Consider the following 13868-nt stretch of genomic DNA (forward strand, 5'->3'; position numbering starts at 1 on the left):
GATGCTAATCTATAATAAATAAAATATTAACCATGCACTGCATTCGTTCACATTTTTTTTCATGAGCACAGACAGCAACAGCTAGCACCTGTACAGTCCATCCACAGCTGGCAATCAAGGCAGCAGGATCAGGCCACGTTTCGGCTTAATATTAAAGCATATTTTTTTTCTTTCCTTCCTGGGCCCTCTTTTTTTTCCTTCCACCACCCCTTACCCCAGTTGCTAAAAATTAACATAACTGAACACAGATGCTGCAAACCCACAAGGGCCACTGACACACGCACGCCTAGCACTGGAATAAAAAACGCTGTACAGAAAGCAGCAGCAACAGAAGCATTTCCTGCAGCTGTGGCTCAGTGTCATGCGTCACTGCAAACACTTTGCTCCTCTGACTGTGCCATTATACTTGCTCTAGTTTCAGCCACAGGTATATTGCTGATGGGTGCTACAGCACACACCAACATTTACCCGATGCAAAGTTCAGAGTTCCAAGCCTCCCAGAGACAATGAGTGAGCAAGCACAGTGACCTTCGAATACAAGCCTCTCCATCTTTGAAATTCACGTTTGAAACTTCGCCCCACGATGTTACAAAACTGAAAATTGCTTACACTTAAGGGCTCGAGTAAGAATTATTGATGAGGCAAAAAAAAGGTACAGAGCCACGAGGGCCAAAAACCAACAACTGACCAGCTCCTTTGGAAAGCGAAGCAAGACAGACTGTGACCATGAGAACTGAGCCTGATTGGCACCCCCATATGGCTCTCTTTTCTTCCCCTGCTATTATTTTTGACAGCATGACTTTGCAGCTGTGCTACCCTGCTGCGCAAGACTGTATCGCTTTCCTTTTTGCACTACCTGATTGTATGCCTCCTAGGTGGCCCCGAGAAAGCAAAGCTATCCAGGTTCTGCAGTAGATGGCCTAATTGTGCACGCTAACAGAATGCAATTTCGGCCACTGCCCCTGCACACCTGCGTGGCTGAAAGCGCTCCCCTGCCTGCTCGGATGAGCTAGCAAACGCACTACGCAGCCAGGCCACAGTGGACCGGGTGGGGGGCCCTCACCAGCACAGGCGTGAGGCAGGTGACCAGGAGGCAGAAGCGAGCCCGCTCCTCCACCAGGGCCCGACGCACCGCCTGCTTCTCGGCCTCCTCGAGCAACAGACACCGGTCGCTCATCTCCTGCAGGGCACACTCCAGGCTGCGCTGCATCTCCCACTTGCCGCTCCCTGCACCCGCCAACCAGGCACGCTCAAAACTCGGTCCCGGATCAAGGCGACACGGTACGGGCACTCGCTGAGACAAGGCCTGGCGTGTTAATCCCCAATAAACAAACGCGAGCATACTAGGAGCAGTGTCAGAGCAAAGAGTTGTCAAAACCAAAGGTGTGAACTTTCTCACCTCCTCTGATGCCAAGTGATTGGGACTGCTCCCGCAACAACCACCCCAGTTCCTCTTACCACTACAACAACACCCAAGTAACTGTTTGAACTTCGATGTCGCTACCAGAGTTCTATGTTCAGGAAACATGCAGCCAACATTTTTTTCCCTCCAGAATGAATGTGATACATTGCATCGCTCAGGTTGAGTGCACAGTTCCAAATATCAGCCGATTTTTTTATTTTTTTCCTTTCTCAGTGAGGCTGGGATGTCTGGAAGGGCGAGGTGAAAGGGAAGGGAAAGAAAGTTTGATCAAAGGTGTTGTTCACATGTTTGTTTATGTATGTTTTAGAAGTGTGCAGCCTTTTCAGACAGCTTTGGTCCTGCATGGAGGAGCAATAAATGTGTACATCAAAAAGCAAGATGTGCAGCTAAGCAAACTTTTTTGCGTCAAAACCAGGGCCTATGATCAATGATAGTTGGAAATCCGTCAAAGTGTGCGACCAGGGACAGAACTAACTGAAGCTTGCCCCTTCTCGCCTTCCAGGTGGTATCGGGTAGACTGATAGGATGAAATGGCTGCCACAGACAAGATGACAACAAATTCCCTGTAATACTGCAAACACTTTCCCATCTCACTGGACTATGACACACAGGTCTAGGCAAGCAATTGTTGCCGAAATACTTACTGTGTGGCAATTCCTCATTGTACGATTTATACATTGCACCATGGCAGTTCTGCCTCCTCCCTTCTTAAAGGGGCCATGCAGACGAAACACAAGTTTGGTTCATTCGAAAGATTGCCTCGTTAGAATCATACTGACACCACTTTTAACGTAAATTTGTCAAATAACCTGCACAATTAAGAAAAAAGAGAATGGCCATGTGAATCATTAGCTCATTTCCCGCACTAGAACATACGACGTCATATGCACAGCCCCGTGCGATTGGCTCAGGTCGGCAAAAGCAAACACAAGTATTTTTGCTTAAGTGTAATGCATACCGTATTCAAAAATTATTCATTTTATAGCAGTAAGAATGGCGGGGTGAAACATGGGAAGTTACAAAAGTACACGTAAACATAGAAGTACCAGTGCGTACTGCTGTTGGTACTGCGCGTACTATGCTTGTTATAGATGCACAGCAGTGAGGCACTTTGGGGTTGTTTCAGACAACACTGATCGATTGGCATAAGTGACATTGTGTTACGCGGCCATATTTTTCGAACATACCTCATGTTTCACGAAATGATTACTACCTACCGTAACGAAAATGAGCCAGGTGCAAATACGGTTCAAAACAAAGCAGAGGCGAATAGCGCTGCGAAGCAGTATGGTGGCGCCATCTAGGAGGACTGATGGTAAACAAGGCTCCGCAGACCGCTGCAGACTGAACTGCGCACTTGAAGTTCGCTTGAAGACCCATGTGACGTCATGGCAGACGTCACGAAACACACAATGCGGCGGGAAAATCAAAATTTTAACTTAAAGTTGATTAATTTCTCGGTGAATAAAACATCACTTGCTGCCACAAAAGCACTGGGGGCACTATAAAACACCAAATCTTTCGAATAAAACAAACCTGTATTTTGTCTGCATTGCCTTTTTAAACACCAGTGTGCCTGACTGTGCCAGTGTACCAACAGACAAGGTGTTGCTATGTTGTAATTTACAACTGAGAAAATGCCTAATGTAGCCTGGCCAGTAATTGCTTTCCAGTGTCATTTACGACAATACCAGCACCGATACTTCCTGCGTGGAATGCGCCTACAAAAATAGACAGACTACTAAGCACTGAAGAATTTGACTCAGGTTGCAAGATGTCGCACTCATACCCGCCGCCACATGCCTTCAAATTCAATGAGCAAGAACACCTGAGGTTGCCTTATACCACCTTCCTCTAAAAAGAATTCCTAAGGCTTCGACAACTTTTTGTGGTGTATTGTCCAATCCCTCGGAATTCATTTTCTCATTTTAAAAAGTCAAGAACAAAACCCATTGGGTTTGGGTCTTTACTCAGCATTCCTGAAAAGCTTAATGCATACATAGTTATGTGACCAAACACCTACCTTTTTTGACCTTTTTCTGGAGCCGCAAGGTGTCTGTTGACATTTTCTTTATCTCTTGCCGCGCCCTCTTGAATTCTGCAAGGAAACAACATGGTCCCACATTTTGTTCTCCATTCTATGTAATAAAATACGACAGACTACAAAGACAAAATTCCCAAAGCCCGAGCGAAAATTCTCATCTAAGCGTTAAAGGGACTTTTCTGCCAACCTGACTGTGGACATGTAGGTGGCATTTTTTCAGAGAAGGGAAAAAAAGCCTACACATCAATATCTCTGTATGCATAGGTGAACTCTAGTGGCTTCATTAAAGGGATACTGAAGACAAAACCAAAGTTGGTCTAAATAGATATATTGGCATCCGCAGAAAATGAATATACCAGTCTCTGGGTCAGTGCCTTGAAAATAATCACGCGAATAATAAAAAATTGAAGCTATCAGCTGCCCAGCAGAGATGACATCAACAGCGACTGCACAGCGACATGTGCCAAGAGCCATGTGACGAACAACAGAACCAAAACCGCGCACACAAGCTCTCGAAGAAACACATAAAATCATTCTTTCCATGTTCATTTTCATAAGCAATTATAAATGTACAGGTATAATTAATTCAAGCCATGCCGACATTCGCAAGCTGCCAAGCCGCGGCGTTGGTGGCGGTTGCGATGGTTATTGCAGGTTCGGTGTAGTCATTCCCCCCCCCCCACCCCCATTTCAACCTCAGGACGGTCCGCATCGGCTCGAGGCGTTTCAGGAATGACTTCCTGAGAAACCCGCAGGATGCGAACACAAACAGTGTTCTCGAAGTTCTTCTCTTCTCTCAAAGAGAGAAGAGAAGAAGAAGAAGAAAAGAAATGCGACAGCCCCCTAGAGCTTCCCTGCTGGTGCCTTTATGACTGCTTTTTCGGTGCATAATGCGTATTTACAACGTCGCTCGGAAATGCAGGGAACAGAGAAAGGTCCACAGACCACTCGTCGCTCATTATGCTGCGCTTAAATCTGAAAATAAAAGGATTGCCGAGCCGAGAAAGCCCCTCACACGCTCCGTACCAAGAAATTCCGCGACCGCCATCCCCCAACATGGCGTCTCGCGCTCGTTTCGTTTTTCGTCCGGTAGATGGCGGCACTTTTGCATAAGGTCTATTGCTTTCAGCCCTTCCTATTACTATGCCGTCACTGTAACGAAACATGACAAAATTCTGCCAATTTAGCGCACTTACTACTGAGAAGATGGAAAATACCTTTGGAATGATCCTTGTCTAGTTGAAGAGTACTCTTTTTCCAGTCCTCTAGCTTGTCTTGTAATGGAATTACAAGTTGTTCCATGATTGACCTGGAGAAAGCAAACATGGTTAGAACTTAGTTACAAGAAACAAAGAGTATGTGATATCACCTAAAAAAGCAACCAATATAGGCAGCAGCTGAGTACTTATTTTTTTTTGCTCTGTGGCAGCCTTGGACACCAATGAGCATTCAAAAGTTGTGTCGATGTACAGAAATGCACTAACTTCTGCATTTTAGAAGTCGTCTAAATTACTGTGAATTCTCTGATGGCAGTATATGAAATAAAACTGCACTGACCTGGGACAAAAAAAAAGAAAAAGAAAAAAAAAAAACCTGAAAGCGGACGGACAAAAAAAAAAAAAAAATGCTGTGCATTTCGCCCAATCTGCACTTTGATTCGCAGGGTTAAAGATATACTTGAGCAGCATGGACGAGGTTTTTTTTTTGCAAGTGGGTGCAGCCAGCTGGACACAATGTGCTGGATGGCACGAGAATATTCCATGACTTCTCCCTTGATACTGGTTCATTAAAAAAACTTTTAATAACTGATCTTTGCTGCCGAAACTGAGGCACAGCCACTAGTTAAGGCTAGCCAAAATTCCCAGAATAAGACTAGCAGGGCACAAAAGATTGCCGCCAACTGCACGCTGCTCTGGCTCCAGCACACCAGGGGCACTGCTCCACACTGGAGTCCCACTCGACATTCTCTTCCTATAAGCTCAAAGCAGGCAACCTGAATGTGGCCAAAATGCTCATGGCCAAGCCACCAGTTCTGGCAGCATCAGTGCTGCCTTATCGACTAAGCTTGAAACTATGGAGGAAAATTAAAGGAACACTTTTTCCACCACACTCAAAATGGATTGTAAAAGAGGGGTAATGCGGGCCAGTTGGTACATAATGCTGAAAGAGAAAAACAGCGCTAAAGACAGGACAAAAAGGGGGACTAGACACACGCAGCGCTGCGTGTGCTTAGACTGCCCTTTTCTCCTAACTTTATCGCTGTTTTTCTCTTTAATCAAACTGGAAGAATTTGATGGCACTGCAGACAGGGCATTAATCTTTTGAAGAAGATAGTTTTGCTCGTGGCTCGTGGTAAGAATTAAAAATCAGTTTTTATCCTAGGCGCTGGAAGTGGAAAAAAACGAGCTCTCTCACTAGCTGTGGACAGCCTCTCAAGGCCATGAATGAGGGCTAATGAGAGCAACATGCCCTGCTGCTTAGTGGCCCTCCCACAGCCACTTCGGAGCTACAAGGCACTGCTTTTACAGTCGTCCCATACGCACAGATGCTGCAATGCTGTGTTATCTGCACTGCAGGCTTTTTAGGGTCCCTAATAAAGAAAAGCTTCGAAGTGTCTGACAGAAGCAGTTTTTTAGGTGGCTGCACAAAGAGCACTGGCCTACAGCAGTTTTATCAGAAAAAGTGGGGATGCCAGCAACTGCATGAATGTGGATATGTTATGTGGACAAGAGTGTGATGTGCTGCACCACCACTCCACAGTGCACTACGGACCAAGTGCTCATGCTCTTCGTGCAGGCCAGAATTAAAAAAATAAAAATGCAGTCTTGGGAGCTATTCACAATGCTCTTAGCTGTTTAAATTACCCTGATGTTCATGCTAGGCACCATGAGCCCTTGGTGCTTTGTATGTGCATGGTGTTTATCCTTCCAGGCCATCTTCCCGTGCAGAACTATTTTAAATTTGTAAACAAAGTGGGGAAGCTGCAGGCATTTTACACCAGAACCCCAATAGGTTTAAAGCAACAGCTATTTCGATGGCAGTCGCTACTAAAGCCACCACATCTGTAAGATGCTACGCAGTTAAGTAGGTCTATAGCTTCACTGCGGGAAACTGCGTGGTATAGTCTTGCTCCATGGCACCTACAAGACAATGCAACCCTGCCCTAGCCTCTGCCAATTTTCTCTCTCATTTTCTGGCCTTTTTAAAGAAGACCTTGCTCTAAATAACAGCTGTTCAAGTTTTGTAATTAACTATGCAAATTGTGTTAATCCTGTACAGGGTTCGTACAGGCTTCAAAAGCAAAAATTCAAGGGTTTTCAAGGACTTTCAAGGACCAGAAAACACATTTTCAAGGTTAATGTTTTGTCTGGGATTATTTATAACCTTTCCAACGCAATGTTAGAACTGTGCGCAGACCTTCCATCCAGTCGTGGAGAGAGAGAACAGAGGGACGACAGAACGGCCGGGCGCAGAAAAGGAAAAGCCATTAAGAGGTGCCTCTGGCCGTAACGGGACACCACGACTGGAGGGAGGGGGCCGCTCGCAGAATTCGGGGAAGCGAAGGAGCGGCCCGGCTTGGTTGGTGACCGCGAAAGCGGAAAGCAAGAAGAACGACTCGGAGGGGCCCACGGACGAGCATCGTTCCGGCGACTGCTCGAATTGGCTCCAACGAGAAGTGAATAAACAGTTTAACGAACGAAATATCGAAGTGCTTCTTCTGGGTTAATTCAAAAACCTGCAACGACAGGAGAAGTATTCTTACACACAATGCAAAAGTTTTTTATTGCACAATACCTAAGCACATTAGTGCACATTTAGATAGGTGCTACCGGGTTCGTAAATGCTCCCCCAGCTTTGTTTCTTTTTATTTCATGGCTGGTATTTACAGGTTGTTCTTCCGAGGCTGTTTGATTTCAAAACTTAGTTCATGTTGCCTGCATCTCCTGCTTTGTCAGCAAGAGCATCAGCTGGAATTAAGTCGAGCAAGTGTTGCTTCAAGGCAGGATGAACTATGTGCACGTCCAGCATTTGCACATAAAAGCAAACGTAGATGGAGAGTATGAGTAGAGTGTACTAGAAGTTTTAGAGTGGCCCGACCGGCCGTCCGGAGAGGTGCTCGTTTCGCGCAGAAAATAGCGGCGGCGCTGTAGTCAACGACAACTGAAAGAGAAAGCGGCGGCTGGCCGCGCGCACGGCCGCGCGCACGGCCGCGCGCGGGCCAGGAAACGCTGCTGCTTTACGCGCGGAGCGCTCGAAATTTGTTCTGTGGGTAGTCCAATTGCTTAAATATACTGTAGGTACAGTGGACCGTGGGTAACGAAATGAAAAATAAACGCTGCAGCTCATTTTGCGTTAGTTTTGCCTTTCTCGCTCGACAACAACAAAGAAAATTACGGGTTTCCCTTTGCAGCATTCGTAGTGGATTGTAAATAAAGTAATTGCAGCGACATTTTCGCTTTTTCAATTTCCCATAAAAAGTTATTTTGCGTGAAATAGCCTGGTATGATCCAGTTCATGATTGCTTTATGATTGTGTCCTTATTGTGCTGCTTGATGGACATAGTTGGTCGACGCAAAAGACATGAAAAATATGAGGACTGGGATGATAGCTTTTCAGATGATTTTTTTATTTATTGTGTTGTAATTTACGCTCGGACTGCAGTTATGTGGGTTAATATCATAAGTTGCGTTTGTTTTTTATTGCGTGAGTTGTTATTATAGCAGTATTTAAGTAGTGGCCCACTTGGGATAATTATGGGTCACCGTGGTGGCCGATCAGAAAATGACACGCGCAAGCGAGGTATCCTAGCTTCTCAGATGATTTTTTTATTTATTGTCTTGCAATTTACGCTCGGACTGCAGTTATGTGGGTTAATATCATTAGTTGCGTTTGTTTTTTATTGCGTGAGTTGTTATTATAGCAGTATTTAAGCAGTGGCCCGCTTGGGATTATTACGGGTCACCGTGGTGGCCGATCAGAAAATGACACACGCAAGCGAGGTATCCTTTTAACTAAAAAGGGGTTAGCCCAGCGGTTAGCTCAGTTGTCCCAATGACCGTCTTTCATAGAACTATTCCCTCAACGTTCTGTTAATCGCACCACCTTTCACCTGATTAGGTCAAGAAAGGAGTTGAATCAAATTACCACAAATTTAATTCACAAGTATGCTGATGGTACAATTACACGCACATAAAACAAATGCAAAACATAGATCAGAAAATATATTGACCGCGACAACAATGAACTCCCAGATGGCGCGTGACAACAGCGTTCTTGACAACAACAATGACAACAGCGTTCTTGAACCTCTATAGGTTCATGAACGCTAACATCCTAACATGGAGGTTCAAATAAACGGAACTGGAACAAAATACACATTTTGTTTTCATTTTTGATAGCCCAGAAAATGAAATGTAACGTGGGAAATCATGCACAAAGTCTACACAGGTAAAGGTTTAGGAATAACGCTAACATGGAGGTTTAAATTGACATTTTTGGCCAACGCATTTTCATAACTAGCCCTCGATCATTAGCGACGGCTAAGTTTAAGGTGTTGCTCCCACCTTCGCATGTAATCACGGAACTTGATTAAACCTTTTATATAGAAATGAATCCGTGCCACAATGTATACAGAACCCAATCAAATTTGCTGTCAAGGTCTCACGTGCTGGTCGCAACCAACGCCGTTAAGGTGTTTGCTGTGAATAAGGGCTGCGGCACATCCATAACGCTGTCATGGTGGAGCTCCTTGTTGCTGAAGCAACCGGTAAAAGCGTCCTAATAAATAATCGCTAATAAACTTTCAAAAATGCACGAAAGAATTCAGAAGCCCCCCCCCCCCCCCCCCCCCCCCCCCCTTCCAAAAAATACAAGAGGTAGTAAACACAGCGGCATCTTCCCCTGGCATGCACGATTGGTCATGCAGACTTGGCACTTCGTTTTCAGTACACACTTCCTTACCAAGTGCCTGCAATATGCGACATAGCAGGTTAATAAAATAATTAAGAAAGCCCACTAACGACAGTACAAGCATCAACGGCAGGGGAAGCCCAGAAGAAGGCTCTTGGTATTTTTGTTCCAAATGAGAACGTAAAAAAACGTAAAAAAAGACAGCCTATATAGAATGTGCGCCCGCCGCTTTTGCTTCATGCGCAGAGTCAAGAAGGGGAAGGGAAAAGCATTCCTGGTGCCTGTCCGTCAAATTAATCCCTCGTTAACTCGAACTCTGCTATCTCAAAATATCTTCTCGAAACTTTTTCTCACAGTGTGTTTACCTCCCATAGGCGCTAAGAATTAGCCCGCTTTATCTCGAAATGTTTTTTCGGAGGACCACTGATGTCTCGAAATACTGGCAGAGAGGACACAAGGCAAAGTCCGCTGCAGGCAGCTGATAAGGTCCCCGTTCGAATGATTACTCCCGCCGAACGCGGTCGTGAAGTGCAAGTTTACGCGGACTACGCGTCCCCGTTACCGGAATGCTGTCTGGCGCGTACATCATTGCTGTGGACGACGCAGCTGATCATACGGACAAGGAGGAGCCTCCAGAAGTGCGTGCGTACAACGCCAGAAATAACATACATGCTGCGTCTGCTTTGTAACAAGGTAGGATGTAGCGGTGGCGACCACCAATTCATGCGATGCGTTGATAATTCTCGGGTACGCTTTTCTGGGATGCAGATGCGAAAGCGAAACAGCCGAGTGCAACACAGTTCTTTCTTCTGCAATAATAAAAGTTTCTTTTTCCTGCGAATTATTTTGCCTGAATTCATTACGAAATCTCCACTGTGCAATAGTGCTTTTGTCAGCCCCACTAGCTGTTATTTCAGGGACCTGGCTACAAATTTTCTGCATTTGACTTGACTCGAAACTCTGCGCTTATCTCAAAATTGTCAGCTAATTTTACGACTTTGAGTTAACGAGAGGTTACTGTATATCAACAATTAACGTTTTCAGAAAACGCATAAAAAATGAGAAAGTATCGTTCAAGCGGAGTCATAACGTATCTGCGTCTACTTTCTAAATCAGCTGACCGAAGGTGCAGGTTCGATTCCCGGCGGCGGCGGGGCCGCTTTTGTGATGGAGGATAAAAGCGAAAAACGCGCGTGTCTTCGAGATTTCGGCGCACGTTAAAGATCCCCAGGTGGTTAAAATTAATCCGAAGCCCCCCAGTACCGCTTGCCTCATCGCCTGTGTAGCGCCGGCGCGTCAAACTTCATAATCCAAAATGAATCAGCTTCGCAAGCGCAAAACACCGCCGCGAGCAACGCAAATTTTGCCGCGCGCAGGCTTGGAGCTGGTGCCGGGGAGCGCCGGCTGTTCAGTTGTCGACGACAGCAGCGCCGCCGCTACACCGGCTTTATTTTCTGCGCGAAAGTCGACCCGGCGGAGCAATGGGAGAGGCCGCCGCTCGGGCCACTCTAAAACTTCTAGTACACTCTAGTATGAGGCACAGACTAGATGGAAGATGCAAAATAGAGAACAGAAGCTGGCTTTCACTGGATTCTTTCGTGATATGGATTGGATTGACAAGTGCCTGCTCCCAATGTTGCCTTGTAATAATGAAAATCCACCAAACTTGCAATTTCACGCAATACACTGAAACTTGATTGTTACAATGTTTCTTTACATTTGTTAACACCTAAAGTCCATGATAAACACTTTAAATTCTAGTGAAAAGGCAGGGCCATTGATTCTCTCCAGAAAAATCAAGGGTATTCAAGGACCATTTAAAAATTCCAGGACTTTCCAGGCCTTGAAATTGACACTTCTAAATTCAAGGGTTTTTAAGGTTTTCAAGGACCTGTGCGAACCCTGACTGTAGTGCACTCACGTGGTAAAAGAACGAAGCTTTGCCTCTACACTCCGGTGGCGAAGGCAAAGCCGGGTGAGCGCCTTGCCAACCTCCTTGGTGGCACCTGCAATGTTTTATTGAACAAAAGAGCAAAACTTGAAGCCTCCTGTGGCTGCTGGGTAAAAGCAAACTCATGACAACGTTTTTGAGCATATGCACTTCCATATCTACCCACAAGATCATCATTCTGTAATGTCACTTTAGTGCACACATCTAACGAAAATGAAAGCAAAAACAGTAATGTTTTTAAAGAAAGCTATAAGACAACCATCACACTTACAATAGCATTATCAGCCTACTAAAGTACATCCCCACAGCTATATCATACACAAAATTTTGCCAGTAGTACAGGATTCTTGCGCTGCAGTTTTGATGCATGCAGCACCCTGCAGCAGATGCCACACTGATACTTGTAGTGAGTAGTAAGCATGCAGCCTTATTTTACTGATTTTTAAAGGAGTTTAAAAATAGCACAAGAATTGGCTGCCACGGCCAAACAAAACCCACAAGCAGCAGATTTATTCTCTCCCAAAAAGCGTGCAGCAAGCGGTCACATGCGCTGATGCAGCAAAGGTAGATAGATGCTCATGCTGTGCATTTGGTCAGTGCTTGCAAATCAGTTATTTTTTTCTGTGGCTCGCTACAGAATGAAAAAAAATTAACCCTGCTGTCCCACCAGGAGACAGCTAGAAACAGCTGTATCGGCGGCAGACAGTGCAAAATGCAAAGTGGATACAGTAGTACAGCTGGCACTGCCAACAGCAACTGGCCTGCAGAGCCTAGCTACGCTGTTGGCATTGTTAGCCTTGTGAATAAGAAGGCCTGAATCCGGCCGGGATACTAGATACTGTGCACTCAGCCTGGTCCTTTAGGCACAGGTTTTTTTTTTCTTTTTTTTTTTTTTGCAATAACAATTTGTTGGGATCAAATTGCAGAGGAAGCAGAATGCATGGCGCATTGTACTGAAAGAGTACTGAAAGCACTGAAAGAATACTGAAATACTCAAAGTGCTCTGCTCAAGTAGCATTGGTCAGCAGAGTAAACACACAGGAAACAACTTGGCCTCATTCCCTGTAGTGCTGCCTGGGCAGCGCAGGAGGCCTATTATTATAAGAGCAAGGCCAGCAACTGGCAATGCATATCTAACAACGGCCAGTATCTGTCTTCATTTATCATTCTTCTGTACACAAATTTTGCGGCTCCCACGTCAAAGCGCCTGACCTATGAGGTGCACTGCAGTGAAGGGACCGGCAATACATAGAGGTATCCACATCAATACCTCCTGCACTTCCCAGTTTACACATTTCGCCTTCACCAGAAATACAACCCTGGCCACTGGGAACTGGAACGGTAAGCTCACGCACAACACCCAACACTTGAGCCAAATCCTCATCACAGTGGGTCTGCAGTGCAAGTAGCATGAATGTGGAACTTTCTACCACGCCTTAGCAATAATGTCCAGCTATACCTAACGAGCTAGACTTATCCTGCAGACAAAAATAGGAAATGAAGAACTGACACAAAAACGACAACTTTGTAAGATTTTGTTACAGCAACATGGAACCACTGAGTGCTCACCTTTTGTGTTTGTGGCCATATCAGCCACTTTTTGGAAGGAATCTAGAAAGGCTGCTGACACCGATGCTGTGATCCTGGTGAAAATAAAGCAAACAATTTTTCTCATCATCTGGAGAAGCAGTAAATCAGGACTTTTGCCGTTGCCACTCACTGCACTATAAACATGAGAAAATAAGATTTAGAGTGAGTGCATCATTAATTCATTACATTCGGCAATGCAGAACACCGACAAAATATTTGAGGTTTCTTACATAAGCCGCAATTACAGAGAATGTTAAAGGGACAGACAACCGATTTTTGTCGCGTATATGTCTCATATGAAAGCGAGCGTTTTATATAGCCAGGTAACCACAAGCAATTTCTAAACAAATTGGCGGAAATAATTTTAATTTGGCAGCAAACTTCCTGAAATCGGAAGGGTGGCGGTTCGTAGTGTCGAAACTTGACACTACAATATGTGTCCCTGTCACGTGACCTGCAAACCTGGCAGCTACTGCAACTGCTGAAACGTTTATTACACATCGAAAACCTTTTTAACACAAGTATTTAAACAAGGTTAAATTGTATATGTATTACTAAACATTATTTTGAAAATTTTTAAGACACGCCGCCCACCGTTGCTGGGTTGCTCTCAGTGTGGCTAACCAAGCCTTCATGCCCAGAATCAACGGCAGTGTTCAGTAAACAGACCCAGCGAAGAAGCTTTGACAATTCTGCCCGAGTCAGGGGCGTTTGTTCTGGCAAAATATTTGATTTCAGCTTCCAAATACGCCAACGGCAGCTAAAACAGAAAAAAAACACGTCGCGCCCGGGGAGAATCGAACTTCCCACCTCCACAACGTGAAGCCAGGTTCTATTTATCGTCTATCCCAACAGATGGCGCATTCGTGCACAATATACCGTTGCATTAAAAACACACATAAAGGAACAGGAAAGCCTGCGATTCAAACTATTTTAGCTGGGGACAAGTT

General features: G+C 45.1%; 1 protein-coding gene across 3 annotated transcripts in view; it reads right to left on the reverse strand.

Annotated features, from left to right (window-relative positions):
- Positions 1-13868, reverse strand: part of LOC144147020 (uncharacterized) — an 85864-nt gene that overhangs the window by 26671 nt on the left and 45325 nt on the right. For all 3 annotated transcript variants that reach the window (XM_077679056.1, XM_077679040.1, XM_077679048.1), the window contains exons 3-7: positions 12898-12971; positions 11299-11383; positions 4685-4776; positions 3447-3521; positions 1064-1227 (exon numbers count right to left, since the gene is read on the reverse strand). In XM_077679056.1, the coding sequence (XP_077535182.1) occupies positions 1064-1227; positions 3447-3521; positions 4685-4776; positions 11299-11383; positions 12898-12971 (490 nt within the window). The remainder of the gene's footprint in view (positions 1-1063; positions 1228-3446; positions 3522-4684; positions 4777-11298; positions 11384-12897; positions 12972-13868) is intronic.

The sequence above is a fragment of the Haemaphysalis longicornis genome, unplaced genomic scaffold (genome assembly GCF_048455015.1).
Source record: "Haemaphysalis longicornis isolate Haplotype H1 unplaced genomic scaffold, Haemaphysalis longicornis Haplotype H1 scaffold_1, whole genome shotgun sequence".
NCBI classification, from domain to species: domain Eukaryota; kingdom Metazoa; phylum Arthropoda; class Arachnida; order Ixodida; family Ixodidae; genus Haemaphysalis; species Haemaphysalis longicornis.